At 45.2% G+C, this 27,685-nt stretch overlaps 1 protein-coding gene across 3 annotated transcripts in view; it reads right to left on the bottom strand.

The window, feature by feature from the left end:
- NAV2 (neuron navigator 2) overlaps nt 1–27,685 on the bottom strand; it is a 288,936-nt gene that overhangs the window by 60,447 nt on the left and 200,804 nt on the right. For 2 of the 3 annotated variants that reach the window (XM_063095507.1, XM_063095509.1), the window contains exons 13-20: nt 22,331–22,469; nt 14,430–14,721; nt 13,011–13,713; nt 9,890–10,357; nt 9,155–9,220; nt 7,709–7,753; nt 5,042–5,202; nt 3,484–3,672 (exon numbers count right to left, since the gene is read on the bottom strand). In XM_063095507.1, the coding sequence (XP_062951577.1) occupies nt 3,484–3,672; nt 5,042–5,202; nt 7,709–7,753; nt 9,155–9,220; nt 9,890–10,357; nt 13,011–13,713; nt 14,430–14,721; nt 22,331–22,469 (2,063 nt within the window). The remainder of the gene's footprint in view (nt 1–3,483; nt 3,673–5,041; nt 5,203–7,708; nt 7,754–9,154; nt 9,221–9,889; nt 10,358–13,010; nt 13,714–14,429; nt 14,722–22,330; nt 22,470–27,685) is intronic. The other variant, XM_063095508.1, reaches the window with a different exon arrangement.

Raw genomic sequence — 27,685 nt, 5'->3', positions numbered from 1 at the left:
TCATCATAGAGAAATTGCAGGTAATAATCCTAGATTAGCAGGAGTTACTACCCATAATTAATAAATGAGTAAATTAAGGCCCACAGTGGTTGAGTCATGTGTCCAAATACACACAGCTAGTCAGGAGCAGAGAGAATGTGAGTCTAGGCATCATGCTCTAGTTCTCATTCCACAGATGGGAACTACGGAAGGAACCAGGGAGCATGAGATGCAGTCCTGACGGCTAACAGACTGCCCTCCTCTCAACCAGCAAAGGAAGCACAGCGGAACAGAGAACACACTGACAATGGATCACAGCTTGCCTCAGGTCAAAAAAGCTCAGCTAAGCCAAATGTCAAGGTAGGACTGAGGAGAAATAGAGGGCTAGGACCTAGTTCTGGTGCATAAAATCTTCAAGTCACTACTTCAATTTCACCATCAAAAAAAATGGGGATGACAAAGGCCCTGGAGGAGAAGGATATGACATGACAATTATAACAATAGCTACCACTGATTGAGTACTTACAATAAGGCCCTTTCAAAGTTATTTGCTAAATGCTTTTAGGATTTATCTCACCCACTCTTCACGTTAATCCTCTGAAGCAGGTGCAATTATTTTCCACATTTTAGAGAATAGGAAACAGGTTGAGTGAGCAGGGTCAAGTGCCTTCCCCTAAGTCACATTTCTAACAGTGGAGGTGCCAGGATTTGAAACACTACTGGAACTCAGGGGTTAGACAAACCAGTGAGCTGCAACACAAGATTTCCTTATTAATAAGCTACTCTGCTCTGAGATTCCATATAAACTGATAGGGCGGGGGTTTCTGTGTTTTAGACTATACTAGATCTTAGTGATGATTGGTGAAGTCACAGGAATTTTTTTCTCCAAAGACATCCATTTTAAAAATGCCTCAAGCATTCCCCTAAATGTATGCTATTAAAGCTGACTTTAAGATTGCATAATGCATCTGATGGAAATTAATTTACCTGAAATAACTTTGAAAGGTTGCATCTGGGCCATGCCTGTACCTAATCTACATATTTATGATACCCACTTCCTTCAAAAGGGAAAGTGCTGGGCCGAGCCCGTGGCGCACTTGGTAGAGTGCTGCGCCGGCAGCGCGGCGACGCTCCCGCCGCGGGTTCGGATCCTATATAAGACTGACCAGTGCACTCACTGGCTGAGTGCCGGTCACAAAAAAAAAAAAAAAAAAAAAAAAACAACAACATCAACAAAAAAAATATTTAAAAAAAACAAACAAAAAAAAAAAACAAAAGGGAAAGTGCTAATTAAATTGCACAAAAACCTCACACAAACACTCGTGCTAATTCTTCCTAAATTTCTGTCCTGCTTTATGGCATATGATACACCTAATTGACTATTATAAGGCTGTTCTATTTGGTCCAAACATGAGATGTGAATTTTTCCCCAACTGTTCCTACAACAATGGGAGTTTATAAATTTAAAAGAAAAAAAAAAAAAAAAGAAGTCTTCACCCATAGAGATTAAACACACCTAATTACAGAGGTCCTATTTTATTTTGTAACGTAATGGTCTTGGAAGAAATAAAATCAATCTGATGCCAAATTTCCCAAAAGATGAAAAGGTTACGTGTTCACAGTATATAGACAGCAGTCCCTCCTCCTTCCCCTGAAGTTCGATTTTTACTTCTGGGCTTCAATTCCATGTCACCATGAATCATTGGGTTTACAAAAGTCTAGACACTGCTTGTGGGCAAGCACTTTTTATCAATGTCATTTTGACATGCCAGCTATTCCACAGTTGTGCTGCCTGACAGCTTGGTTACAGATGGAATAAATAAGAGCTATCTGATGATGATACTGTAATGGTCCTGGACCTTCATGAGGCAACATGTGCTTGTCTGGACAAGTTTCAGAACTGAACGTGGTTCACTCAGGTACACACATGACAGAGAAAATGAATACAGCACAGGGCTAACTCCATATGCAAGTCATCACAGGGAGGGTGGGAAAGGCTCCATGGCTGTGCTTGACTAGAAACAAGTTCAAGACAAACTGCTGCCTCCTTCACCTTAGGGTCAGTATATCCTCCACTACTACAGCTCTGAGCGTAACAGCATTGATTCCTAGCTCTTCAATCTAGCAAAACACCTTTACTCAGGCTCCTCCTCTCCTTAATCTTCTGTCCCAGCAAGTTACCACATATGGATTTATAGACTTGCATCTGTTCACCAGATGCAAATGATACATAAATCAGAGGGGAGAGTATTAAGTCACAAAGAAGATTAACCAGGGGGCAACTGCTCTGCAACTGAATTCTTCATGAAAACGTTTGTTAAAGAGAATAAAAGGAAAAAGCAGAAGACTATATCTTGTATTTCTCTCCCTTTTCACTTGGAATTTCCTAAACAATCACACAAGTTTGTCCTTTCTTACCAGGAGGATGCTGGGCATATTTCCCCAGTCTTATAGGGAGTGGGACCAGAGGAAAGCACCTATGACTCACCTCGCCCCACACACACACATTCTGTTTTGACACCGGCAAAAAAAAGTCACAACTAGAGATATGGCCCTCAGCCTGGGCTCCATGTGCTTCAAGAGTCCCCAGCTAGAGGATGCCGATGCTGAAGCTGTGCCTATAGGCTATGACATGTAATAACATTACTGTGTTAACATGTATATGGATTATCTCACTTAATTCTCATAATTCCCGCTGTACTGGTGAAAAACCAGAGGCAGAGAGATGAAGCAACTTGCCCAAGACCATCTACCTAAGAAGCAGTGGAGCTGGAATTCAAACTCTGCTAGCCTAACTCCATGTTCTAAGCATCAGTCAGTGGGTCCTGCCTCTAATGTCCTATTAGCCCCATCTTTGGGGGCCAGGGGTGATGTCCTTCCACAGGATCTTGACTGCTTGTTCCCCTAACTCACACTTCAGGTGAAGGAACAAACAGAAATAGGAATGAAATAAGTTGTGAAGGTGGCTGATCAAAGTTGCCCACAGAATTTTTCTCCTGTGCTTCTGACCAAGAAGTAAAAAGGGCACAACTGAATGCAATATATTTAAAAATCTGGTGCTTGAGAGAAGAGATAGAAAATTCTGGAGTGGAGCAGAGAGGCATGGCTGGCCAGCCTCCCAGTGCTACACAGGTGTGTGAACACAGGAAAATGAATTCTCCACTAACACATGTTGCCAGGAGGGTGAGCCAGAGGCTGAACCTCCAGATGGAGGCACACGCCAAGACGCGGTGGCCCAAATCCAGGACAGCGAAGCCTGGAGCCGAACTCAGTCAGCTCCAAGGCTCACCAGCGTTTTTTCAGCAGCCTCTGCCCTAGAGTCCTCAAAGGTTAATTAAGGGTCAGACCTTACTGTTCAGAGTTCCTAAACCCTCAACCTTAGAGTAGGTAGGAGAATTTGAGGCACTTTCAGGTGGGCTCTCAGGTCAACAAAGTGAACTTGGCCAAGAGGACCACTAGCCACGTGAGGAACCTGGGAGACGATGAGTCTCCTGCCTTACCTACCTTCTTCAAACCCATCCCGGAATGAACCTGAACGGCTCATGGTTCTGCTCTTCTCATCCAGGGACATGGAGCTATTCCGGAAGCGGCTGTCAGTGTACGGATCATACTGCCCATCGGCATTGGAGAGGCTATGGGTCCTCAGCATGGTCGGGTTGGACAAGCTCATCTGGGTGACGGTGGTGGGACTCGCTGGAACAAAAGGAACAGAATCAAAGGTTGAAAATTCATGTCTCTGTTCGAATCCTAGATGGAGACAAAGAGGAGACTGCTTATTGTCAGCCACATGTGTTCTTGCCAACTTCTCTCCCTCGTCTATTTTCAAAAGGTAGTCACATCAGCATTTGAGTTACATGCTTAGAGCTAAAAATAAGGGAGCAAAGTCGGGTCAGTTCCAAAGCAAGGCTCTGGGCCTCGGCTTTCCAACTTGGCATATTCAGACAAGCCAGTGTCACCTTCCAGGCATGAGCTAATTACTCCCCGGGCTCATCTGGAACAATTCTCTCTAAAGCCAAAAGCCCAAAATAGTCCAACCAGGCTTTTGATCAGATGGGAAGCATTTGTGCATGACAGGACTCTCTTTCCTCAAAGAATTATGGCTGCAGAAGAACAACACGAACACAGGTCTCCTTGCCTCAGACGGGGAATATTTAATAATGGTATATAAAGAGCTTTAATGGAAATAGGGCATGTTTACCTTAGCTAAAACTAGCTTTCTTATTAAAATTCTGTCCATTTTAGTAATGCACAGTATTTTTCAGAGGTACCATTTAGTTCATCAAAAATAAAATGAAACCTCACTTGTTTACAAACCACACCTATCCTCAAAGACTATGACTTTATTACTCACAATACTCGAAAAGGCTGCCTCTCTGAAGAGTGAGATGAAACTGGAAAAGATTGTTCCGTACTAACAGTCCTCCAAGGCTCAGCTCCCATCCTGCCACCTTTGTGGAAACTCCACCAATAACTTCAGCCAGCACCAATCTTTCCTTTTTGTAACTGTGTATAATACTCGCTATCTGATTATACTCAGTTTTTACATGATTTCACATAAAGCTTTGGATTGTTCTGTTTTACCCTATTTTATGAGTCTGCATGGGTGTGTTTTTCTCTCTAAAAAAGAATCCATCAACATTATCAGCAGGGATTGTGCTACAAATTCTTTTCCTTTCCCCACTGTGCCAGCCAAAGAATTATGTCAGCAATAGACATTTCTAAGAATAGTCGGTTCAATCAAAACTTAACTTTTATTTCCAGCTTAACGAAGCAGTGAGGATGACCGACCAATGGGATATGCTATAAAACTTTCAGAGGTCTTAGGAATACAATGCCCTTTGCTATAACCATATTAAGAAAATTATTAAAGTACCAAAAATTTTGCTATTTTCTCCATTTCTTTTGCTATCAATCTCCTGTAATCGAACTACATTGCTGAAGGCTGATCAGACACCAGGAGCGATGTGACCACATGTCTAAGACCACATGTCTATTTCAAAACACAAGATAACCTCTGCCCTATAGAGCTGATCAACACAGCTAATGACAAGTGGCTACTCACCAAGCTGGGAAAAGTTGAATCTTGTTCCAGAGGGAGAAGTTATGCTAGAGCCAGAGGAAAAAGGGGAATTGGCAGCAGTGTCCTGCAGTCCTCCTGCAGAGTGGGACCGTAACCATTCTTTTGCGTCTTCTTGTGTACGAAGCTGGGAGGTGGGAGTATACCTGGACAGATAAAAATCATGCTAGAATTAACTATAAATAGCACCTATGAAACTGAATTCCAAGGAGCTGATAAATATATAAAAACAAAATATATATCCAAAGATGATTTAAACAAAATCAGATCTCTACACACCCCAAAACTTACGAAGATTCTCAAAATACTTTTTGCTACTTGGCCACGTTTGGGGAAAATTATAATTCCTTTCACTTTGGAGGGAATACATAAAGGGGAGAAGATTGGTAAATGCTCAGAAGAGCCGTCACGGGGCGTATCTGTAACATGTTGATTCATGGCAGTGTCATGTCAAAGCCCCCACCTTGACAGGACTGAAGCAACAAAACGAGCTGCTGCTAGAGCTTTGGGGAAGTTTTAATTAGATAACTCATGGCATTTTCATTATACAGTGCAAATAAGTAGCTATGAATCACAGCATATTAGAAGCAGACATGAAGGCCTGAGGACACTGATGTTTACAGTAGTTGCTGCAATCTAGCATAAAGAAGTCTCTACAAAAAGAACCCCAGCTGGCTGGTTAGCTCAGTTGGTTAGAGCACAGCCTTATAATCCCTAAGGTCACGGGTTCGGATCCCAGTACTGGCCTGCTGTGGGGGGGTGGGGGGGAAAGGAACACGAAAAAATTAAAAGAACCCCAAATCACTGGGTCCAACAAGAGTATCTTCAGAAATCATGTGACTCCCCTTCTCATTTACTCTGAAACATATTTTGTAATGATTTAATGAACATCTACAATGTGCTATGTGCCTTCATGGGCATTATTTCACTAAAGCCTTGGAGACCTACTGCACAATGCCACTGCTATTTCATTTTACATTCAGGGAAGGTGAAGACCCTGTTCTGAGTCACTGAGCTGAGATTTCAATTCATGTCTATTTGATTCCAAAACCCATGCTCTTTTCATTATACTCACAGGCAATCTCTGGAATTTCTGAAGTGCCCAAGTGGCCAGAGTACCCTTGGACTTATGTACTATGGAGTAACTACTGATTGTAAATAAAAGGTTTCTTTTGGCTTTAAATTAAAAAGGGATTGTTGATGTATTAGTACTGATTATGTGTGTGAAGGAGGGAATGGTCTGGAAAGGGCGAGTCGGAGTGGAAAGGAATACAGAAATGTTTCTCCCTTAATGTTTTCCCTATAGCTGATGGACATACAACTTTCTAGGACACATCAACTGTCTGAAAATAGCCTGTCACATATTCCTATTTTGAATCTTTAAAAAACGAATTTTAAGATCTGCTACAGAAATACACACATTATTTCAAAATGTTAATAATTAGAGGTTAGCTTCCTCTTGGGGCTATAGTGGGGTATCAACGTCAAACATATTAAGAATGGCCATCATTTAAGCATTGAGCATGGTTGCTGGCAAGTGGCCCTGATAGGCATGAAGGAAACTGTGAAGTCCAAAAGGCCTTGCCAAGTCCCCCTTGAAGGCCACAGTGCTGAAGTCCCACAGGATGCCTGTTGGGAGATTTTAATACTTTCCTTCTTAGATTCTCAGAATTGGCTTTCCTCGGAGCTCCTATTTAAAGGAAGCATCATACCTACCTCACGTTACTGTTCACATGCTCTCAGTCTTAAGAGCCGCAGGTTATTAACTATAGACACACATGACAGCAATGAAACATTTCATTCCAAGTTCCATTTTATATGAAGCACTTAATGCTTAGTGCAGGGTGAAGGCGATGCTACAAAGAATGAGGTGTTTAGAAAGCAGGAGAGATGACAGCTGTAGTCATAAGACGGTAAGATCATGGGTGAGGTGTTAGCAAACTGAAGTTCCTGTGTTGGCAAAGTGATGGAGACAGTGGGAGCAACGGTGACTTACAGCATCTTGTGTTACCAGGACTAGCACCAAAAATGAGGCCAAGCTACCACTTACTAGGGATGGAAGGCCATTCCTTCCTGGGAGTCTTTTCTTTATTTTTACCAAAAAATGATCTTATTGGGCATTGAATACTGGCCCAATTTTTTATTAGAATATTTAGACAAGTGCAAAATATCTATCTTTAGCAATTTTTAATCGGCCAAAAAAGTTAAATATTTTCAAATTTGAAGGAAATATTCCTCTCCGCCTTAGCTCTTGTCCTAGCTAACAAATTTGCACGCTATAAGTCATGTCCTTGATCGTGGAAGACAGCCGTGTGAACAGAATGGCCATGGTGAAGTGCTCAGCAATTAAACCCACTGGCCCCAGAAGTAGCAGTGGCTGCTCTTTGGGCTTGCCCAGGGATGTTTCTCATGAGATGGTTTTACTACATCAAGCCTGAAAAAGCACAGCCCCAGCTCAAGCAAATAAGCCAACAAATGGAGAGCGATGAGAACAAGAGGGTGCGCGAGGAGCTGTCATCCAAAAGGTCCTGCTGCGGTGACCAAAGCGGGGACCCCAGTCCAGCCCCCACCCCCACCAGCCATGAGAGAGTCACACAGCCAAGCTCCAAAGCCACAACAGATGGCATGGATGCGAGGAGGAAACACAGATACCTGAGTCCTTTCTTAGGCAAAGTGTTTCTATCAAGGTGCGGGTCACTGTAGGAAAGTTAAAACAAAAACAAGAACTTCAGAGAAGCACAGGGAAGGCAGGGAACACGAAGGGAGGAAGGCTCGGGGTGGGTCCTGGAGAAAGAGACTCACATCACCAGTGAATGCTCCCTTATCCAGCTCAGCATGCAACACATCCACATCCACAGAAGGCAAAAGAAACCCAGTCCATGGTCTGAGCTGACACCAGCACATACTTTACCCCAAGTCACCAGGAGGCCTGAGTCACTCAACCCCAATTGTTCCTCCTTTTCTGAAGGTTCAAAGCAACACTCAGGGGCTGCCCCATGTCAAAGCAGAGCCTTGCCTTCTGCCGCCCGGGGCCCATCTCTCTACTACCACGACCACTGCTCCTCGGAGAGAGGGAAGCCAGCGTCCCTGCACCCCTAACTCTGGCCCACCCCCTAAATGCCACTGGTAATGACTTCAAGTGGGAGAAGGCACTTGTTGGAGGGTTTCAAGAAGCCAGCAGTCTGCATATTTGGAATTCATCTGTAACAAAGTGAATTCCAGGTCCCTCTCTCAATTTCTGCAGTCCTTGTTGGGTGGAGCTAGGAGCTGAGCCCTGGGCCTGAGTCAGGGCATGTTACAACTTGCTGCTGATAAAGCCAAGGCATTTGGATTTCCAAAGAACAAGGGTTGAAAGGATTGGTTTGTGAGCCTGAAAAAAAAACAAGGTTTTTGCTGTTGATGGGGTGAAAAGTATTTTCATTAATTTATTTTTTTTCTAGCATGAAACAACATCTGTTTGTTATGTTTGGCCAAGCCATCGCTCCCCCACAAACTTAAGGTCAATATCCATCTTGAGGCCCACCCACAGCTGGGGGCAAACACAAGCTTCTTTGTTTGTAAAGTCTTCACATATTTTCATTATCATTACAGGGGAATGGGCACACACGACACAACAGTCTGCAGACATAACGAGCCAAGCTGCAGCACAGGACTTTGAAAGAGTGAAGAGCCAGCTTCATGGGGCGTGGGAGAGAGGGAGGCATAGGTGAGGGCCAGGCTGCACAGTGGGTGGTAGATCATTTCTGGGCTTGGAAGATGGGGAGGGGAGAGAAGAAAGGGTGGGAAGCTGGGAAGCAGGAACATGCCACAGGAGATGCAAGTGAGAGCTTCTGCCGCCCCAGATCAAGTGTCAGGGTTTGATGTTGCCTTTCCAAGCCAGATTGAAGAGGCCAACCCAACTCCACCTCTCCCCGGGCTCTAGTGGACAGCGGAACAGACCCTCACTGGCATGTCTAGGTGTCACAGAATACACTACAGCCACAAATACAAGCAGAAGCCTCAGGCCAACAGCCTCGCACGAAACACCTGGCTTGACAACGTAAGGGAGAGGAGGCCCACCTAGAGGCGCGGTGGGTCCCCAGCCTGTAATGTCATTACCTGTCCTGTTTCCTGGGTAGAGTACTTCTGCAGAACTTAGGGCTAGCAGCAGGGGAAGAGAGAGGGCTAGAAGTTCAGGCAGGTAGAAAACAAGAGAAGGAACATTAGCTCGAAAGAAAGGAGAGGTGTTGTTACATACAATAATTAGGACATTTTTCTCATTCCCAGTGCTGAGCCTGGCTTTCTTTCCTATGTGCAGAAACTGGACACATATCTCTACGGCAGTGAAATCCAGGGCTCTGAAGACACTTTCAGTTTCTTGATTTCCCATCACTACGGCCAGCAGCTCTTCAGCAGGAGGATGTTGGCCTTGATAACCAAACAAATTTACCCAGCTACAAGAACACTCTACCACACACTCCACGGCTGCGCCTGGTCATCTACTGGGCTTGCACAATTACAGTGGGAGGGGAGTGAAGCAGTCAATGAACAAACAGAATAAAATGAAAGGATTTCAAAGGCGGAATGCCATTTCAAATGGTAGCACAAATCTGCCCCCAAAAGACTTCCAGCAACTCCTAGCACCGAGAATAACCACAGAGAAGAAGATAATAGGAAGCAGAGCCAAGCTGAATTCCATCCCACACTGGCTTCCCCATGAAAGACGGCAGCAATCAGAAAGAGAGAGATGCCACAGGCAGAGGTTGGTCAACATTTGAGATTCCTGACCTAATCTTTTACTTTTGGAAGGGTGTCTTTCTGAGAGACAGAGGCAGCTGGAGGGACAGCACCAACCTTTCTGACAGTGTGGTCTTCACACTGTTGGTTCTGACAAAGGGAGTCAGGGAGTCGTCCTTGGAGGAGGCAATCAGGCCGGTGGAGGAGTTGTGGCTCAGCCCCCCTCCACTGCCGAGGGAGATGTCAATGGACTCACAGCTGGTGTGGAGGCTGCTGACGGACTGGAAGCCCAGGCCGTCCTTGCTAACTGCCGAGGAGCTGCTGGCATTAGTGCCCCAGGTGAGGCTGTTGGAGGGGCCCGAGTGGGCTGAGCTGGGGCTGGAGGCTAGAGGAGACTGGTTGAGGTCCACATTCTTACTGTAGAGAGGACTGCTGCTCCCACTGCTCAGGACGCCACTGCCTGAGGGGGAGTCTAAGTTACCTTGCTGGGTCATGGTGGCATGAGGATTGGAGATGACCACTGAATTTTTCATGTTTTCAGCTGTGGCGATGGGCACTTGCTTGGTAGGCTTCCCACCAAAGAGTCTGTGAAGAGACAAAGCATTGTGTGGATTGAACACACAGTGCCAAGGGGCACTGAGCTGTTACAGAAGGGTGGGACACAGGAGACGATGAGAATCCCCGAGGCGGGGGGCACAGTCATTCCTACTGTAATGGCTAAAGGCACTCCGTGTGAAAAAGCCGGCCTGGACACTGGCGTATCACAAGATGCAACTGAGACTCTGGCTCTATCTGAGCCAAAGGGCGATGGGGAATGATTTTCTACAGGTCACACTGCTCTAAGGTCTTGCTTCCCTTTCTTTCTATAAACAGACTAACTAGAAAATTGCCCTGGCTCAGGAAACATCTAGAGGGCAAAGAAAGAGCTGTCTTAATGGTCTCTGTATCCATGACCCCAGGCACAAAGTAGACACTCAGTTTATGACAGCTCAACTCCAAGGGATTTGGTTTCTTTGATCTCTGAGCACATCACACAGAACCAAGAACATGAGTCTAGATCTGGATGGGGCCTGGGAAAAGTATCTTTACAGATTTATCCTCAATGGAAAGACTAGCCTGAAAGATGTGCCTTTTGTGGCCAGAGGGCTTGATTTATCCAATGACATACATAGAAATCTTGCAGGTTCACAAGACACTAGACCAGATACACTTGTTATGAACTGTGTCTCTATGACAGATACATCAAAATGCCATTCCATGTCATTTCCCCCTGCTCATGATAAAAAATGTGCCATCAGACTACAGCGAATGGCACAAATGTGCCCCTCTTCCACTAGCAGAGAGCTCTCTGGTAGAACGGTGGTAACTGTCTTAGAGTCAGAGGGTGGTCTATATTCCAGTAGCACAAGGGCTTTAATCCACCCACTAAAACCCATGTGGAGTAAGTACCTCTGAAAAGGGACAAAACCACAACATAAGATGATTGGCAGACTGCCTTGCACCCAGCTATCCAAAGTGGTGTCAGTCTGATCTCTTCCCTCTCCAAAGAATCCTACAAATCTTAGTTATCGTAAATACAAACAAGTAATCAGTCAGTCAATCAATCCTTACTACAGTTTCTGGTGACAGAGTAGAAACACTTTTCACCTGGTGAAAACCAGGGAATGAAATATCCTATTGTAGAATCTTGGCTTTAGGATGCTTACATACTTCCAGTGACAGGGACCTTACTACCTCAAAGGGTAACTGGCTTCAATGCCAAGCACTTCCAATTGTTAGAAAACCAAGATCAGATTCACCTTTTTCTGACTTCTATGCATGGCTCCTCATCTTTTTGTCTGCTAGTCCTTCAAATCATTGGAAGGGTTATCTTTCACACTTTACCTAAGATTTCTATGTACCAGTGCACACAGAGAACTGAGAACACCTTAACGATTTAGGAAAAATGTAATTTACCAGGAATTGGCTGAAAAGTGCTCAATGCAGAGCCGAAGGAGCAACCTGCATGCATTTTCAAGTATTCTATTACAGTAGCCTATGGGTCTAGTAAAATGCCTTTGTAGTTACTAAAGGAAATCTATAATACCAAAGAGCAAATATTACATACAATACTTGAGGCAAGGAGCAGAGAAAATTTTCATTTACAAGGCAATCTGTTAAAACAACAAAGAGCAACCCAATAGAACCTTCCCCCTGAAAAAAAAGAGCCATTACTGAAATTCTAATAATCAAGTCTAGACAAAGAACAGTGAACTGTTTCATTATACCTTTCATGTGGAATGCTTCTTCTGAAGTCTCTTCAAACATTCCAGTTCATCCCCAAATATGTACATGTGCATGTAATTTATATTTTTTCACTGCTTAATTTTCTATCCTTGGGACTTACTCTTTCTTATGACAAGGACTTTTTTTTGAAAGGTAACATGAACTCTAAACTATATGGGTGCAGTTTGAGGATGGTCCAGTGGTTATTATGAGATAACACGAACAGGGAAAAGTTGTATACCTTTAAAAGAAACTTAAAAAAACAGCAGATAATATTTTTACATTAAGAGCTTCTACCCAGTGTGGAAATGTGAGAAAATGTCTTTTTAAGAATAGTAGGAAATCAATTTCTCCTTTTCAGAAATACTTCTGCTTTAAGAGGTTTTTTGTTTTTTAAAGAAAGCTATAATTTCAGTCTAACTTGGAATTAAGCACATAGTATAAAAATGAGAAAGGGATCTGGCCAAGATCACCACCTGCCATAATCAGGAAGCTCAGTCACAGAACTACCAAGACAAGATACAATTATCTATTTCATCTGAGCTAACCACATAAGTCTAAGGATGTATCAAGACCTCATGTCGGATGGTAGCTAACTTTTGCTGAGTACTTACTATGGCCAGACCTGGCTACAAAAAATTAATTTTCACAAGAACGCTGAAAGTATCATTATCCCCATTTTACAGGTGAGAAAACTGAGGCAAAATTGTTAACAAAGGTTACATGGCAGCTAGTTAAAATGAACCTAGGATTTAAACCCAGGATGACCGATTCCAGAAGCTTGTTTTTCAACCCAACATTGCAAAACAAAAAGTCAACTACAAAATTGGTAGGATCTGACCAAACGGCTCTACCCAAGGACTGAAGTGGAGAAAAAGAGAGGCTGCTTAAACTAAGAAACAGGAAGTTATTAATCAGAGATGCCATTCCAAGTATGCCAGTTCTGCTCAGTTCCATGTATTTACCCACTTACCTGCGGAGTGTGGGAGAGGCCACATCTGGGTACTTGGCCCCCGGCTGCAGAGTGGCCTGAGCTGAGCTGGACACAGGCTGGGCTGCTGGGTTCACTTTCACTGAGTTACAGGAGGCCACGCTCTCATTGTCTGATGAGATGCCTTTCTCCTTATCTGTCTGGTTGACCAGACCGGGCAGAGAGCTGCCAAGGGCTGTTTTGGAAGGCTCCCTCAGCTTGGGCACCGGCAGGCCTGCTGACTTGCTGCTGATGTTGGAATCTATGCTGCTGGTACTGGACCTGTTCCCAGCCCCATTCCGGCTGTTGGACTTACTGGGCCTCGGCAAACTCCGGTACTGCAAGTTTGTCCGGGAGCTGAGAGACAGATACCCATCATCCTGATTCTGAGCTCCATCCATGCTCGTCTTCCGACCAGTGGACCGCCCGACGAGTGCAGACGACTTTGGGATTTTGCCCAGTGTGGCTGACCTGCTGGTGACAGTGGCCCCACTGGCTGTGATCATGGCCAGACCAGCAGCCGAACCACTCTGCTTCTTGAACCCAAAGCTGTTGGCATTAGCAGTGGGTGTCCTGGAGCTGCTGGGGAGGGGCTTCTTGGATTCATCACCACTGCTACGGCCTGCATCTGATGGGGAGCGCTTCACCTGGGAGGCTTTGGGAGAAAGCCTTCCTTTCTCAGACACCTTTGCATCGTCTGTTTTTCCTAAGACAGAAATCAGCAAGATTAGGCTGTAAACCAAGAACCCAGCTTATCCAGCTAGTCTGTTTAAGATGCTCCGCTCCACTGAAGAACTGGTTCATTTTTCCCACAGGGAAAGCAGTACCCTTGGGAGGCAGAGGAAGGAGCTTTTTATAAAGATAATCTAGTCTATGACTGTCACCGTGAGCCTTTTAAGAGATGTCAGTGATTTCACACATTTGCAAAGCAGTCTAAATTTAATCAGGATAAAGCAAAGACAGCCAGTCACTGATATGTCTGGAAGAAAAAAGACCCTGCCTTTTACTGACCTTTCACCCTCTGTCCATTAAAAGGCCATCCCTAAAGTTTCCAGGGGATACCCACACCCTTGTTTACACACATCCCCTAAATCATGGACAACATCAAGTCAACATACCAACAGCTTGTAAACGCGTGCCGCAAATAGCTTGAGCTGGGTGCGTTAACGCTTACCCAGTGTACAGTTAAACCAATTCAATACATCTCAGCAGTTGAACCATCTTCAGAGTGTAAGAGGCTCTCATACTTACGTATTTCCACTTAGAAAAAGGTAGGGAGGTAAACCTTTATGAAAGCAGATTGTTAGCAGAGCATAAACCCTAAGAAGAAATACATAACGTCAAGTCCTTGCTAAAGTTACTATGGTTTTGGCTTTCAAATTTACAACCGTGGATGCAAGACGGTGCTGGTCCCTTACTCACCAGTTCCTGGGGTCTTCAGAGTGCCTGCTGGGGCAGATGGCTTGGTCCTCGGCATGGTGATGCCCACCTGAGCTGTCATGCCTCGCCTCCAGGAGCCTGTCTGGGAGATGACAGAATTCTTCTTGCCTGACGTGCTTTTGTCGGACTCGTCAGACACATCAGAAGGATTCCGCCTCCACTTGGAACCTGGCTCCATCTTTATGCCGCTGTCTGACCCTCCATCTGATTTCTTGACGTCATCACCAGACCACAAGGAATTCCTCTCCACCTGTGAGTGTTTCTCAGCATCAGTCTGTGGACAGAGACTCCCTGAATTAGTCCTCCCCAAATCCCAGGCTAGGGAGCCCTTCACTTCAAAGGCAAAAATGCCAATACACTGGGTGACTTAAGGGAAAAATAATCAATAATTACTTTTAAAATGTTTGGACTTTTGTACTCTGGTTATCTTGTTTAGAAAGCCTGATTTTTTTTTTTTTTTTTTTTTTTTTTGGTCTAAGGTAAGTATATAAATGTATCCTGAGAAGGGAGTGAGGGAGAGTAGAAGGGGCCAGGGGAAAAAAAAAGAGAAAGAACCCTAGGGAGGCGAACCAGCAGAGTAGATGGAGATGCGGTAGGAATTTAGCCACCAACTCTCTGCCCCTCGGACAAGCCTCCTCTAACTCTGTGCTGGATGCCTAACCAGCATCAGCCTCCCAGTCCGCTTGCCTTTGTTCCGTGTCTCCCTCTCGCTCACTGGCAGCGAGATCCTAGGATCTAGCACAGCACCGCAGTCTAACACACCGAGAGAGTGAGCGAGGGTGGCTGCTAGTTCCGCTGGCATCGGGGTGAGCCAAGAGCAGAGAGGAAACAAAATCCTCCAGAGGCTCTTCCCTCACATGCTAAAAGCGAGTGGTGCCTGCTCCCACTTCAGCTTCATTTATATGCCCCTGCTCTGCTCCCCTTGTGGGATTTTGTTTAGACAAGGGATACAATTAGCCAGCTTTCTTTGGAAGAGCCCTGACCTGCTGACCACAGAACCCAGGAGGGGACAGAAGTGTGATGTTAATGATCTGCTGCAGCAAAAAGGCAGAAAGCTAACGTGAATGCTTTGGAGGACTCCCTGGGGTTTGAGGCCAGTTCGAGGACACCAGGAGGGAGAAGTGGCACCTTGACCAGGGAAGGAGGATGGCAACACCTTCGGGGTGGCTGCACTAAGATACGGAGAGGGCACCATCCACAAGGTGGGAAATTAAAGTGAACACCTGGCAAGAACCTGGCCTAGTGCCTGCCATCCAAGAGGGGTACAAATGCCTGCTTCCGAAGACACAATGGCCAATAGGGACAAACGCAAAATACAGACAAGCAGCCCAAGTTTATTTGCCTTTCCCTCCCTGCAGCCCCTTTTTTCCTTTAGAATTTCACTTGTCCGTCACAGCCACCTTACGAGTGCCTTCGTTTGTTTGGTCATTCCCCAAACACAGGCTGAGTTCCAGCTAGGGACGAGGCACCAGAGGTAGGAGGACAAAATACACTGCCCAACTGTGAGAAGCTCAGCATTTAATTCTGGCAGGGGACAAAGAGCAGACACTCAGTCAGGCTTGATGAGTAGATGAATGAACAAATGAATACATGCTCTTCAAGCTACAACACACGTGAACACAATTATCTCACCTGATCCCGGCCACCATCTGGTCAAGGAGGGTATGTAGGTAAGTAGTATTTATTGTCTTTATCTCAACTTTACAGACGAGTGGACACCAAAGTTACCCACTCCCTGTCCCATTACCTCAGCCCAGTGTTTGCTTCCTCTAAACGCTTCCAGGACATTCATACATAAATTTGGCCAGAATTTATTCAATGCTGGCTGTTTGCCAGGCATCACGGAGGGTCTGAGAATCTGTAAGACTGATTCCCACCCCTTGTGGGGTTTACGATCCAGTGAAGGAAGCAGAGGTTAACTAAACAAATAAATGCAAATAGATACATAATTGGGAATTATGAAAACTATTACAAGGAAAAGGACAAGGAGTCTGAGAGAGAAATACAGACACTGACCTAACTTAGATTATGATGATTGGGATGGGTGGCCAGATAAGGCCTTTTGAAGAAGTGCCCTAAAGAATGAGATGAAACTTTAGTAAGAGAAGAGTTTAGCATAGAGCATGCCAGGAAGAGGGGATTGCATGTGCAAAGGCCCTGAGGCAGGAAAGAGCTTGGCTTTGGAAACAGTCACTCTACAAATATTTATTGAATTCCACTATGTGCCAAGCAAGCTTATTTGCACTGGAAATACTGCAAACAAATGCAAATCGTTAACCCCATGAAGCTTACATTCAAGTACATTCTAACATATACTAACACGCTCTAAGAGGTACTGAAAATTTAGCACATGCCATATCCTGGGTTACTTCATTATCTATTCATTTAATGTTCCTATACCTATTTCACCCAGTCAAATTGGAATGGTGCTAATAAAAGTAGTAGTAACAACAACTAAAATTTATTGAGCACCTGCTACATGCCTGGCATTGAGCTAAAGTGCTTTACATGCATCATTAATTTAATCCTTATCAAAAACCTGTGAGGAAGCTATGGTTAATATTCTCAGTGTTACATGAAAAAACCGAGACAAAAGGTGGCAAAGAAAACGACCCAAGATCATACGGGGAGGAAGTAGAGATGCAGGGACTCGAGGGAGTCTAACTGCAGAGCCCACATTTTAACTGTATGCCATGCTGCCTTCCTTGAGGATAAGTCAGGGATATGACACATTTCTGTATACCTAGTAGCACCTAACATAGTAGCTGCACCTAACATAGTAGCTATACCCAACAGATTCTCCTTCCATAGTGGAAGGGTGGATGGCTGGTTGCTCCCCAGGCCCAACCCTAGAGCAGCTCCAGCCCAGCCTCTGAATGAGGCCCACAGAACTCCAAATTCCACTGATGGCAGAGAATGTGCATGGTCCCTGGCCCAGGACCGTGGCTTGACTCTTTCCGTCTCAAAGGACAATCATCCAACCATCACACTCTCCAGCTTGGTCTGAAGTGGTAGCCTTCCCAGCTCTATTCTGAACAGTTAGGCATTTGCTCTGGGACACTATTGGCTTTGAGTTCACATCTCCTGAGCAAATCCTTACTGAGCTATGTACCAGCCCATGTGGTGGCACCCCTTAGGATTAAAGAAGGAGTAAGTCTCACCCTCTCTGTTCCCAGAGCTTCCAACAGCAGGGCTAGCAGGGCGTCCACATGGGATATCCACAGACTGCTGCCCTCCCTTCCTCTCAGTGCCTTCCCCAACATTCCCATCTCCGGGGCACCTCCTTTCTGAAGGATTTTCTTATTGCCCCTACTTGGAAGTCTACTTAATCATTCCACATCCAAGTGGAAAGGTGGAGAAATAAGCTATACATAAGGGGACTCAGCCAGGGGCCAAGCTGCTGAGAGCAGGAGGGTAGAACCAAGGGGAGGCCTGGGCAGCGGGAAGCTTGGCATGACGTGGGGAGCCCAGGCTGAACACTTGAGTTCAAGCACTGGTTGCTGCCACTCGTTTGCTGGGTGACCCTGGAGGGAGTTGCTTCCCTTCTCTGCGATTGGTACCTTGTGTATAAAACAGGGATGATGATAAATAAGTCTCTTAGAGAGCTGATGGTGGACCCAATGAACTAAACATGGAGGGACTCAACAAACAGAAGTTCTCTTCATCACCAACTCTCTCGCCTCTGACAATCTCTACACGCTGGTGTCCATCTTTAGTATCTATCCCATTTCTATCTTGCATTAGGGTGAACAGGGTACCTGTCTTTCCTGCTACTGGCCACAAGCCTCTAGAGGACAGAGATACTCCCTCCTCATTCCCCCTTGCAGATCTAGCTGCTGAACTGGCTAACACTTGGGCTCCACTAATAACAGAAATAATATTGGCATCAGCATAACCACCTGCCATTTATCATGCCAAGCACTGTGGCCCTCTACATACATTCTTAGCTCATCTTATCCTCTGAGGATTTATTATAATTCACTTTTTATAGATCAGGAACATACAGGTTTGAAGAGAAAAAGTAACTTGCCCAGAGTCAGAAGCAGCAGCTCCCAGCAGGAGGGCAGATGGGATACCCCTCTGTGCCCCCAGACAAACCCTATCTCTACATCCACACCAACGTCCAGAGGACACTCAGAGATCTCTGCGGTCATTCAAGACCACACAGGATAGGAATCCTTAACACATAATTCAAAATTTTATTTCCTTAAGTAGCAAAAAACAAACTGGATTTTTTTTCCTAAGTATATTTTATTAAAAATTTCATAGGCATTGGAAATGAGAGGAAATCTTGACGTATGTTTCTTTGCACCTTAGCACCCTGGAATGGTGCCTTCCACAGAACCAAGGAAAATACCGAATGGTCAAGGACTTGAATGCATAGATGCATATGTGGGGGAGTGATGTGTGTTTGTTTAAGCCCTCTGCCACCAACACACTGCCCCCAAAATAAAACGCTGCAAAATGTAAGAGGAATTGCTTTGAAACTACAAAGAAAATATATTAAGAACACAATTAACTTTTAGTTACTGACATGAAAGGAGGAGTGAGGCAGAGGGACAAAGTAATCCAGAGGAGGGAAGAAGGGAGACAGGGAGACAGGAGGAGAGAGGGAGAGGGGGAGAAACCTTAGAGGAACTGTCAAGTCTCAGGCACTGACAGGAACATGTTCAGATAAAGTATTTTCAAGTCACTCTCACACTCACCCTTCAAGATAGGACTAATTACAGTTATTTTATGAATGAGGGGGCAGAGGCTCAGAGAGGCTGATTAGCTTATCCAAGGATGTCCCAGAGGGAGGGGCCCAATCCAAGACCACCTGACCTCAAAGTCCATACCTTCCCCCTGACACCACAGTCTAGTTTGGCCACCCAGCTGAATTCACCAGCTTTTGGAAGTCAGTGGAGAGGCTCTCAGGCCTCAAGCAGAGGATCCTCTGCCCAGCACCTGAGGAGAAGTGAGCACAGAGGCCTGATGCTGGGCAGCTGGGTATGTGTGCCCTGTGGAGGGCACCCCTCAGCATCCCTGCAGAAATGGAGCCCCTCACAGACAAAGGAACCTCCACTCCCAGTGATCAATCACTCCTCCGTTATCCACCACCTCCTCTTTCAATCAGCTACCCAAGGCTGCTCCTTAGGTTTTCCAGACAATCACCTTCCTGTTCCCTAGATGTATTTCCTTTTAGCTGTTCCTCAGAGGCTTTTCAAATAGGAAAACCTAGGCAGGCAACCTGTCCTCAACCTGCTTTCCTGATGGACACGTTGAGCCACTTCCTGCTCCCAGGTCTTGCCTGGCAGACGGTGTACTGCCCACTCACCCAGGGCAAACAGGGCTGTGCCGGGAGCCTGGTTGAGCCACGGCACAGGAGGAGCAGCCCTGGGGAAGGGTGAAGCGCATATCTTCCTGGTGCCTGCTCTGCTCAGAGAGGAGTAATGGCCCTTAGCATTCCTCAGAGTGATGTGGGGGAGGAGAATGGGAGGCTGTGAATTATGCTGATTCAAATATTTTGAGATGCTCCCTGGACAGGAACAAAAGGAATGTCACTAAAATCTATTTAAAGAAACCACTGCAGTAGAAATCTTAGTAACTATTGGTGCAGGCCTGCATTTATTTCACTCCAAGGCCTACTACTTTCTTAGTTTTTATTTTAATATTTTAAATTCAGTTAGTTTTATAGGAAGAAACTACCCAACAAATAGTAAACCCTTTACATCCCCTGAAATAACTTCTGACCCTGATCAAAAGAAAGGTTCAAGTATTCTTGAACCTTTTTTGATGTGACATTTGCAAGATGAAAGAAAAGAACTGGCTGGTCAAAGGTGGGGGTGGGTGGGTGGGGGCTGCCTTGGCATTAACCAAATTCAACTGTGCCAGATAGGAATCTTTTGTAAATCCCAGATGGTCAGTCTGTATGAGTGTGGAATATAGGCTCCAACTCCATGAACAGAGACAGAGAGATTCTTCCAACACAGTGTTTTACTGGCTCAACCTGCATCTTAGGAGCAAGCCTGCAAGCAGCCTGCAAGCAACCTTCAAGCAAACAGGGGAGACCTCACGGATGCACTGATCTCTCTTTTGGCGGTAGCTCTGATAACCTGCCTGCCTCCTGCATACACAGACCCAGGGGATCAATTCCTTCATTCCCTACCTCAATAACTAAGGACAGTCTGCAAGCTTGGTGGTTGTTACTGTGCATACAGGATGGGTCTCAGGAAAATAATTAGTGTCTACAAGGAAAACTGGTGGATATGTATGACACTAGACAAATGGTAGGTGGCAGGGACATAAGCTGGCTGGGTGTTTCTAAGTTGTCTAATCACTGATTAAACAGTGACCACTCTCTGGCAGTGGTGCTTAGGGTTTTTGTTTTTGTTTTTTAATAAACTTGTTTATTGAGGTATAACATTCATATAGTAAAGTGCACAATCTTCAGTATGCAGCTTGAATACATTTTACAAAATTAACATACTTACGTGATGACCACTCAGATCAAGATATAGGGCATTACCTTGTGCCTCCTTCCAGTTACTTGGGTGTTATTTTTTTTTAAAAAAAAAACAACCACTACAGCCCACCCTCACTCCCGAACAATAATTAGAAATCCTGGCTAAAAAAAGCAGGCAAGAAGTAACAGGCAATCCCAGAGGTAACACCTAATATATTTCATCAGGCAGTCATCGTTTACATTTCTGTGGGACAGACTCACTCCCACACTCTGACACAGTTTTTCTTAGCCCCATTCTCAAAGAACAGATACCTCTGAAAGCAAGAGACTTCCAAAGCAGCTCCTATCTGTACAGAGTAAAAATAGCTGAGAAAGGAAAAGGATATGGAAGGGAGGGAATGAAGGAAGGGGGCAGGGTTAGTTCTGCCCTCCCCAAGATCCCTCTAGGAGACTTTGTCCTCATCAGAATTTCCCTTGGGTTCACCCAAGACAGCGAGCCCCACTGGTAGGAGGGACCAATCATGAAAAAGGTTCTAGCCCACTATGCCAGTACCACCATGGTTGACCACTCCTTGTGCTGGCCAGTCCCAACTTGGGGACAAGCCATGAGGATGGCACCTCATGTGTCCACTAGTAAAATGGGCTTACTAGAACCAACCCCTGCTGGCCACTAAGGAATGCTGTGAGGGCCATGAACTGCACTGGGAGTGAAATGTAAAATTTGAGAGTGTAAAGTAGGGGTTGGAGACTCGAGTGCCTGGGGGTCGGGCAGGTATTTTAAAGAGTGCATCTGGCCAGCAGCAGCTGCGGCACACTGGATCATGAGTGATAAAGGGGGTGGACGCTTGGACATCTGTTAATTGTTGCCATGTGGAGCAGTGTCTTATTTTTCAAGAGAAACCAGAATCATGTTTTCATATAAAATAAGGTGATTTTTAAAATTTGAAATGGAATCCAGTTTAAAAGAAGAGTAATACTGTGGGCCAACTAAAACACATCGGCAGGGGGATATGACCCACAGACCAACAGTTAACAACCTCGGGTCAAGACATCCTGGTCAAGCTCAGGCTCTCTTTGTTCCCACCCCATCACTCTCAAGGGATCAGACATGCGCCTGTGGACAGCAGTGGCTCACTGCAGCAAAGAGGGGACTCACGCCATAGGCTAAGAGCCAAGTGAGCCCAATATCCTTTCGTGTTTGTCTACTTTTTAAAACAGATTATGAAACTGATGTCTTGGGAGGACATGTGACTCCACCAAGACCACAACAGTGACAGTGGCGAGGCCTCCCTACTCCCAGGTCCACTGCCTGCTGCCTGGCCCCCATCCCTGTGTAGAGGCCAGAGTCAGGGAAATGAGAACACAGGAGGCAGGAGGTTGGGCCTCATCTTATCGACGTGGGGATTCTGCAAGAGCCTAGGGGGCCCATGTTCCTTACCTGCACATCCAGGTTTTTTCGAGATGAGGCAGGTGTGTTGGCATAGGAGCTGATGGAGGAGCTGGTGTTGATGTCATCGGTGCTGAGGTTGTCTATGGTGTCACTGATGCCGCTGCTGACGGAGCTGCTGTCATCCCAGCTGCCAAGACAAACACATCCTGAGTACCAAAACTTCACACTGTCCCAGCTCAGGCTGGCAACTCAGACTAACACGCACCATCCCCGAAAGGGCCCGGCCTGCCTCATGAGGTCCCTGACAAAGTTCTTTTGCCTCGGATGTGACTCATTTCCTGAGACCCATTTACCCTTGCTGTTTTGGTTTGGCACCTGTGTGAAGGGGCTGATACAGAGCTCCCCCCAAACTGTGCATGCTTCCATGAGCAGAGGCAGCTACAGCCACTACCCACATCCTATCTCATCTCCAGCTTCACCACCTTGGGAACTTTATAAAGACAACTGCTCCTTCCTAGGCCTAGCAGCAGAGTAAGAGCAGTAAGTTTGGGGACCAGAGCTGAAAGTGTGCAGGGAAAGATTCAATATCAGTTCCCTCCCTGGGAGTCATAGTGGGCAAAAGAGCTGCAGTATGAATTCTCTGGACTCTACTCTGTCTGGAATGAAATGCCAAGGGAAGGAAAGCAGCAATAGTCAGCAGAAACCTCTCAACTCTATTAGTAGCTTGAACTCTAATAATATCCCAGAATACATCTATAATAGAGTTTTCTTACTTCCCAACCCTCAAACCAACTGAGATCATCCCTGAGCTGCTCAAGTCAAATCTAATGAGATTCTCAATTTTTTCCTCTTTACCATCTTCACACCTCCCAACACCACCACCACATTTAACCAGCACTCAATCCTATCACTCTATTTGCAAAATATACCCAAATGTGTGCAGCTCTTCACCCCTACTGCCATCCCACAGTTCAAGGTGCGGTTGACTGCCTGGATTACTGCTAATAGGCCAGCTGGGCTCTTTTACTTCTGCTTCCTAACAATCCATTCTCCTCACAGCAGTTGGAATGAGCTTTAGGAAACGTAGTTTGAATTCTGTCACTCCACTGCTTCTCAGGTACTTCAGGTCCAAAGTCCCGGCGCTGGCCCTCAGGGCCCTCTGCTCTGGACTCCCTCTCCTGTCCCGTCTTGCAGCCCCTCTCCATTGCACACTGGCTCTGGTCATATGGGCTTCTGTCCCTTCTAGGCCAAGACTGTCCTCGTCAAGGCTTTGCATTGGTCATTCCTCTTCCTGGACACTTGTCCCTGCCTCCTCCTCTTTCAGATCTCAGCTGAAGTGACAATTCCTCAGAAAGGCCACCCCACTACGAACCAAGCCTGACACACTCTATCACACACCCTGTTACATTTTCTCATTTGTTTGCCTATGGGGAGGCAGGTATACACCAGGTGCTCAATAAATAACTGCTGATTGAAACTCACAGGAGTGAGAAGTCGAGGTGGCTATAAAGTAGGTCTCCAATGTAAATGTGATAACGCTGTAAATGGTATAGTGTAGAAAGAAAAGTATTACTGTTTTTCTATTGTACAGGTGGAGAAACTAAGGCACAGAGAGGGGAGATGCCTTGCACGAGGTCAGATGGCTTTCCATTATGTCAATCCTCAGTACCTACCAGACATGACATGGCTCACTTCCCCAGGAGCAAGCCAAGGCTTGGGAGGCCAGACATACTGGTTCGTGGTCACATAGCCAGTAGCAGCAGGTCTGACCCTGAAGTGTTGATTTAACCACACATTATTCTACACTCAGCCATCCACAGTGTGTCTTGCTGCTGAAAGCCCCGCAAAGGGGCAGCATGAAGCCTGAGAAATGCTGGGCGGCTGAGATTTCAAACTCCACGAGCACACCCATCCCCAACACACACCCAACCCAAAAGAAGCTCTAGATTATTTCACCAGCTTGCAAGATGCCTGCCTTTATACCCTGAGCTCTGCTGATCAGGCAGGAAGATAAAGGCTTACTGAAAACCTGTTTTCTTTCATCGCCTTCCCTTCAACACTCCTATTTGGCTTCCAAAAGCCAACCTGGCGGATTCCATGGAAATGCAAGGGAAATGTGTGAAGGTGGTTCCCAAGCAGGGAGGCTAACGCAGGAAAAGTGAGGGCTCAAAAAGGAGTTTACTGAGGACAGATTTACAAGGGTCCAGGGCGTCCTGCAGCTCCGTGGTCTTGACAAACTCCACCTATGTAATTCCACGTTTTTTGCCCAGCCCTCCATCCTGTTCCAAATACTCCCTTTAAGGCCTTCTCCAAATACTCCAGCCCACCCAAATCATCCCCTACTCTGAATTCCTACACAGTCTCATACATTTGTATTTGCTTCCATACACTCTTACGGTTTTCTGGTTAATTCTCTATATGAAGGTCTGGCCTAACTTCCAAATATATGCAGGGGCCTGCTTAGTGATAATAATTAAGTCCTTACCATGAATCAGGCATCATGCCAGGTACTTTAAATATATTATTACATCTTTCTCCAATCCTCATGTCGCACCTGCAAGGGAGGTATTATCCTGCCCATTTTACAAATGCAGAAATCAAGGCTGAGAGAATAAGTACCCTGACCAATGTCATTCAGTCAAGGTTGGAACTGGGTTTAAAAGGCAAAATTGTCTAATTGCAGGATATGAGCTCCTTCCAGTCTGTATCATGCTGCCTTTTTTTTTTTTTTTTTTTTGTCTTTTTCGTGACTGGCACTCAGCCAGTGAGTGCACCAGCCAATCCTATATAGGATCCGAACCCACGGCAGGAGCGTCGCTGCACTCCCAGTGCTGCACTCTCCCGAGTGCGCCATGGGCTCGGCCCATGCTGCCTTTCAAAACAACAACGGGCATTCGCTGACCACATGTCACAGGCCAGGTACTCGAAGCTTGGACATACGCTCACCAACTCTCATGCTCACTCCTATGGGTAGCCATTATCTTTGTTTCATAATGAGGTGACAGGCTGTGAGAAACATGAGGGCAATGCTGTGGCAATGTCAAGCTCATTTTGTGGGCCACGTACCCCCATTTCCAGAGACACAGCATATGCTTATTAAACACCACCTGGCTGAATTCACATGTGGAAGAGAGACAGGGCAAGTTTCTGATACAAACTCCCCACCAGCAGTGGATTCCAAGCCCAGTGTACTCCCCTCTCAATTCTTTGACAGGTCACAGCTTCTGTGCCTGTTTCACCCAGGCTGGCAGCCATCTGAGGCTCTGTGGGAGAAAGCATGACATCACAGATAGAAAAGGACTCAAATGTGCTCTCACGATGAAAAGAAAATCCCATGAGTCTTTTCCTGCATCTGCTTTTTGGGGTTGGGAGTTTAACGTATCTAAAACTTCTTACAATCCCATAAAGAAGAAAAGCAACTGATGGGACAGGAGCGTGGCTGGCAGGGAGGAAGGAGGGAAGTTAGGAACAGATGCCCATGAGTCTAAGTCCCAGATTTTGTGCTTTGAAATTGTACCTGTTCTTCCCCTGTGGCCTTTCAACATCAAGATATTATTCCAGAGGGGCATGTGGTACTTGTGGTACTTGTGGCACACAGGATTCTTCCCATCACTGCCCAGGCCATGGGGGCTTACCCTGAGTTTATAGGAAGTCCTTGTAACTGAGCCGCCCCAGAAGAGGGGATGACAGTGGTCTAGTCCACAGGAGAGTGGGCATGGGGGAAATTAATGACGAGGATGAAGGGACAGTGAGACTGAGGGAAGCCCACACTGAGCAAGGGCATCCTCTGTATTCCCCATTGCTATCCCCGCACTTAGAAAACCAGCTATATGTCCTTCACTTTTGGATCTTTGGGACAGTGGCAATTCTATCCAGACATAAAATCACTTAGTTCCAACTTGTCCTGTCCCCCAAATTCAGGGTACAAATGGCTATGAGCCACCAAGATTGGGTCGGCAAATTCCAATTTGTATTCTAAGGATAACCAGGTCCATGAAATGCTCTGGGATAATAATGTTGCCCTAACAAGGGAATGTGGGGTACTCTTCACATTGATTGTGCACATCTTCACAGCGAGGAAGTCCAGTAATGATCTCTTTAACCTTGCCCAAAGTGGCACTCCCCAAACTTAGATGACCACACAGGAGATCCTAAGAAGAACGAAACACAAAAAAATGCAAAAATGCAAACGAAGCCTAGAGCTGCCACTGGCTCAGCTCCGTTTGACACCATTTGAACTCTAGTATCCAGCCATATCTACAGCCAGAAGCACCCCTGGGAATACCCAACTGTGAGAAGTAATGGGTTCCCTTCTTTTGCTCAAAACTAGTTTGCTTGGGTTTTGTCACTTGATATACTTGTGCTAACTAATGGGGAATTGCAATTTGTTGTAAAATGACTCCAGACATTTGGCTTAGAGTCAGACAGGAAAAATGTGGAAAGCATACAGAATTCACTCAGGCAGTGAGAACATTACTTGAATCCAATCAAGTGGTAAAAGAAATTAGGTACGACCTGGGATGAGGTACAAAAGTCCATTGACCCAAATCAGGTGATAAATGTTGAAAGCGGTTACAAAAACTGATTACTAATGACACTTGAAAGAAACCCAGAAGATTTGTGTTTACTGTGTGGTGAAACAAAATTCCAGTGAAGAGGCTCAGGGACCCCAATGACACATCAGAAGAAACTACAGTGTATTCAGCTGTGACTCTGGAACATTCTAAAATGTCATTCTAGAACATGATTTGACTATTCCTGTGTCCTCGTCTTGAATCCAACTGAGAAAAACCCCATGGTGGTCCTGAGCCCACCTGAGATGATAAACTTACTACCCTTAGTTAAGAGTATACAGTTTTAAAACCTGAGAAAGGTTTAAAAAGATGAAGAGAAATGATGAAGTAAATCATAATATCAGTACTAAGTTTAAGATTAAAGCTTTGTGATCACTGGGTTAATCTCTGTTTTCATAACATTTAAAAGACCACATAGCATTTTAGAGAATCTGATAAAAGTCTTGTCATTTAAACTTTAAATGAGTATCAATTTTTGACTTGATATTTTTAAGATGAAATATTTAAGAATATGGATTAAGACTGTAAAGGGCTGGCTGGTGAGCTCAGTTGATGTTAGTTGTAACACCAGGGTCAAAGGTTCCCATCCCCATATTGGCCCAGCTGCCAAAAAATAAATAAAATAAAATAAATAAATAAAATGAAATTAAAATAAATAAGATTAAATTAAATTTTAAATAAAAATTTAAAAAGAAGATTGCAAAAAGAATTGAAATGTTTAAGATAATATATTTATGACAGTTGTAACTGTATTTGATTTGCAAAAGTTGTTTAAGTGCTTAGAAAAATTTTGCTTATTTGGCAGGTAAGTCTACCTGTCAGACATTTG

Source organism: Cynocephalus volans, chromosome 4, assembly GCF_027409185.1.
Source record: "Cynocephalus volans isolate mCynVol1 chromosome 4, mCynVol1.pri, whole genome shotgun sequence".
NCBI classification, from domain to species: Eukaryota; Metazoa; Chordata; class Mammalia; order Dermoptera; family Cynocephalidae; genus Cynocephalus; species Cynocephalus volans.
Note: the sequence above shows the minus strand (reverse complement) of the source record. Positions and strands in the feature narration are given on the sequence as shown.